At 34.0% G+C, this 4,471-nt stretch overlaps 1 protein-coding gene and 1 long non-coding RNA gene across 3 annotated transcripts; one reads left to right on the forward strand and one right to left on the reverse strand.

The window, feature by feature from the left end:
* Positions 1-416: 416 nt before the first annotated feature.
* Positions 417-1,162, forward strand: LOC108770383 (uncharacterized). The gene is made up of 2 exons (XM_018521949.1): positions 417-758; positions 935-1,162. The coding sequence occupies exons 1-2, from the start codon at positions 417-419 to the stop codon at positions 1,001-1,003; spliced, it is 411 nt and encodes a 136-aa protein (XP_018377451.1). The 3' UTR covers positions 1,004-1,162.
* Positions 1,163-1,705: 543 nt separating this feature from the next.
* Positions 1,706-3,304, reverse strand: LOC108770388 (uncharacterized). 2 transcript variants are annotated; one of them, XR_001940595.1, is made up of 5 exons: positions 3,273-3,299; positions 2,853-2,985; positions 2,229-2,412; positions 1,960-2,155; positions 1,706-1,877 (listed from the first exon to the last, which is right to left on the reverse strand). It is a non-coding gene; the product is annotated as an uncharacterized LOC108770388 (long non-coding RNA). The 2 variants fall into 2 exon arrangements; XR_001940596.1 differs by having other exon boundaries at positions 1,707-1,877; positions 3,277-3,304.
* Positions 3,305-4,471: the final 1,167 nt, after the last annotated feature.

Raw genomic sequence — 4,471 nt, forward strand, 5'->3', positions numbered from 1 at the left:
GGGATAACAAATTCGCGTACTGTTCGCACACACACATTTCTACAGATACGTATTAACTTCTATAGGACTTGTTCCGAGAGACAGGTGTCAATTAAAGAAAAATCTGTTCTTACTATACATTTATCGCCATAAATATGAATTCAAATGATTTATTGTTTTATATTTGTGCACTTCGTCAGCAAATGTATTCGAACACTGTTGATGGTTCAGCTGTACATTTAAAATTGCGAAAATTAATAGCTATTTGGTTATTAATAAAAAAAAATAAGCGAAATCCACGACCAGCTGTACGTAAATTTTGGGTTCATCCAATATTTTCTTATGAAAATCGATTACTTCAAGGAGCAAGTGATAATCTTGTAAAAGAATTACAATTCCACAATGACAATCAATTTTTTAATTACTTTCGTATGAACATGGAAATGTATAAAGAATTGTTAAATTTGGTGGAACCACTTATAGCGAAGCAGGAATGTATTCGAATGCCAATACCTGCAAACACACGTTTGGAAATTTGTTTGCGCTATTTAGCTTCTGGTGATAGCATGAAATCACTTTCTTATGCATATCGAGTTGGACACAATACCATTTCAAAAATTGTGTCAGAAACTTGTGAAGCAATCTGGACGGTGTTAAAAGATAAAGTTTTTCCATCATACAGTGAAGATACCTGGAAGAAGATTGCTAACAAATTTGAAAATCGGTGGAACTTTCCTAACTGCATAGGCGCTGTAGATGGAAAACACGTTATGATTCAGGTATTAATTTTTCAAAATTTTATTTAAAAAAATAATTTTATATTTTATAGAAAACTTTTCATTTTTCTTGTTACAGACACCTCCATACAGTGGCTCAACTTATTATAATTATAAATCATACCATAGTTTAAATTTGCTCGCTGTTTGTGATGCAGAGTGTTGCTTTATTTTCTTAGACATTGGAGCTGAAGGACGTCAGAATGATGGTGGAGTGTTTAGAAACAGCAACTTGTATAAAGCATTGAAAGAAAATTTAATAAGAATACCACCACCAGTTATTATTGGAAATAATGGACCTGTTTTACCATACGTGATTGTGGCAGATGAAGCTTTTCCTTTAAAAACGTACATGATGCGACCATTTCCCCGAAGTCAAGAACTCAATAAAACGAGAAAAATCTTTAACTACAGACTTAGTCGAGCAAGACATGTTATAGAAAATGCCTTTGGAATATTAGTAGCGAGGTGGAGAATCTTCAGAAAATCAATTATAGCGTCTACTTCTACTTGCAAAAAAATTATACAAGCAACATGCTGTTTACACAATTTTACAATAAAACGTGAGCTGCAAAAACCAGTTGTAGAACGAGTTTATTCTACAATGCACTCACATGATTGTAATGTTTCTACAGGCCTCATAGATTCAGGAAATATTGGAACCAATTTTTATTCGCAAAGTGCAAGTGTAATAAGAGATACATTTGCTGCACATTTTGAAGGTCATGGTTCAGTTGCATGGCAATGGGAAAAAGTTTTACAAAATGATTTTTAGAAATAAACTGTTATAATATATATGTCATGCAAAATTTATTTATTTATATTCGAATAATTATATTTTTTATAATACATATAATACATATTTAATAATACATATAATAATACATTCCTTATAAATATTTAAAGATAACGTTTAATTTATTCCTAATTCCTCATTTACAGCCATTGCAAGTAATTTTAATTGTAATGTAGCGCGTTTCTCATATGGCAGTCGCCGTAAAACTTCTCCTAATACTTTGAGAAATCCGTCTACTGCATCCATCTGTGGAACGGGCATATTTAAGATGTTCAATAAAAATGATTCTATAGCGGATGATTGATCATTTTCTGATAATTTTCGCTCTATAATTAGAAATGATCACAAGTTTACAAGATTAATGATTTTGTATAAGATAAATATGATGCATAGTTTCATGTTACATACTTTTAGTGTTTGTTGAATTAGGAGTCGGAGTTCGAGATGGACGATTTAGAAGCGGAGTTGGCGAAATGTGATATCATCACTTCCTACAGAATTTTCGATATTAGGCGATATTATACTCTCAACAGTAGATAAATATCCAGAAGTATTTTCGTCAGAGGTAGAAGGCTGTGATTCTATTAATAACGTACTTATTGTTCTGTAAAAAATATTAATTATTGTGAGAGAATACGATATATAATATAAATTTGCTCATTCCTTAAATGACTTACGATTCTGTTTGAAGAGTATCATCCAAAGGCTTCATTAATTCAAAATATCGATAAGAATTTTTTTAATTTGATGGTAATGCGCCAGATCCACTAGGAACATATGTTTTCATCTTTTTTCTAGCTCTCACATAGCAGTCGCGATGATATTTCCACTTTTTTTGCAGTTCTTCAATTGACATAATACCTGTAGAATAGGCAACAAAGTTTAATTTTATTACGAAGACATTCTTGTGAAATATGATATGACTCTCTGGGAAAGTTGTTACTGAAGCCATAGCTCCTAGTAATAACAGTATTGGAAAATTTATTTTAAAAAATGTATGTTTATAATACCATACCACCAAGGATATTTCTAATTTCTTCCCATAATGCATTTTTTTTTCAATTTTGATCTCTCTCGCATATCAATTCTATGATCAAATAATGGTGGCCTTTCCATAATAGCTATTATTAAATGTTCATCAATGTCATTAGACTGAGCTGATGTATTAGACTGGGCTGATGGTTGCGATTGCTGCAAGCTCTGAGTATTATTTACATTGGCGGTTCTTACTGCAAGGCAGACTTTTAATATTACTTTACTGAAGACACGTTTTAACAAGCATTATAAAAAAAATTTTGTACCGATAGTAACAATTGAGTTTTGATCAACATTAATAAGATTTTCTCTCTCATCATAATTCGCAAAGCATCGATGTTCCCATAAATTTTGACAAGCAGTATTCAGTAGCCATCCACAGTATCCGCACTTCAGTTGCTAGAAAAAATATAATTATGAAAGAGGGTTCTTTTGACCCTCCCAAACATGATCGAAACGTCTGTTTATAATTATTGTATAATTCGTGTCTATGCTTATAATACTCGTTTGTTATCGATTAATACATATTATCTGGCTCATAGCCTTTCTATTATATTAATTATTATTAATATTTTATATTCAACTATTAATATTATTAATATTACAATTAAGTTATTACATAAGTATAAACATAACCCTATGTTAGGTGCGAGGTCTACAATGTGATAATATTAATTAATATATACTTACAGAATTTGATGTATTCATTATTTTTTAATTGCTACATGGAACGAACATCGAATCTGGTCGAATACCAGTATTCCGTACAATCGAGAAAAAGAATAAATTGCTCACAAATATAAACACTAATATCCGAACATTCGCGTTCGGTGTTCGTTCGCTAGGTGAATACACGGCTTTATATGAATACACACATACATTGATAATATCGCGTTATACGCCAAAAGTAGAATTCGTATCTGCTTTTGGCGTAAAACGCGAAACTAAAACAGCGGATTGCTTCTGATTGGTTACGCGGTTACGCGATACGCGGCAAATACGCTTCATGGGACTCCACCATAAGTGTCGAGCTTGTCTTGAAGAGCTGCGTAATACATCTTGCTGGAAGGCATATATTAATGGTTTATGGTCCGTGTAGATTACGAATTTCCGCCTTTCCAATAAATGTCGGAAATGCTTGACCGCTGTGTAAATTACCAAGAGCTCTCGGTCGTAAGGGCTGTATTTTGTTTGCGCCCTATTTAGTTTCTTGCTCATGAATGCCAGCGGTTGCCATTCCCCATTTCTTTCTTGCTGTACCACGGCTCCGAGTGCGGTGTCGGAGGCGTTGGTGGTTAGCGTAATTGTGGCTTCAGTCTTCGGATGTGTCAAGAGTGTGGCCTTTGCAAGACTGTTTTTGCAGTTTTGAAAAGCTTCTTCCAATTGTGGCGTCCATTCTACAGGAGTTTTTTCTTTCATTTTCGGTCCACGTAGAATATCATGTAACACCGCTTGGTCCTTTGCTGCTCCAGGTACAAATCTTCTATAAAAGTTTATTGTGCCCAGAAATTGTCTTAATTGTTTGATGGTTTCAGGTTTTTTAAAATCTTGTATGGCTTGTACTTTTTCGGGCAATGGACGGGTCCCTTCTGCTGACACCAAGTATCCCAAGAATTTTACTTGCGGCTTTCCGAAAATACATTTGGCTGGATTTATTTGTGTGCTGTATGCATTGAGTCAAGTAAATACTTCCTCTAGATGTCTCATGTGTTCTTCCTCCGTGCTGGAAGCGATCAGGATATCGTCGATATACGCATAGCAAAAATCCAAGCCATGCAGAACCTCGTTCATGAACCTTTGAAAGGTTTGCGCCGCGTTTCGAAGACCGAACGGCATGTATCGGAACTCAAAAATTCCAAATGGTGTGGTAATTGCAGTTTTGGGG

The sequence above is a fragment of the Trachymyrmex cornetzi genome, unplaced genomic scaffold (genome assembly GCF_001594075.2).
Source record: "Trachymyrmex cornetzi isolate Tcor2-1 unplaced genomic scaffold, Tcor1.1 scaffold1269, whole genome shotgun sequence".
In the NCBI taxonomy this organism is placed as follows: domain Eukaryota; kingdom Metazoa; phylum Arthropoda; class Insecta; order Hymenoptera; family Formicidae; genus Trachymyrmex; species Trachymyrmex cornetzi.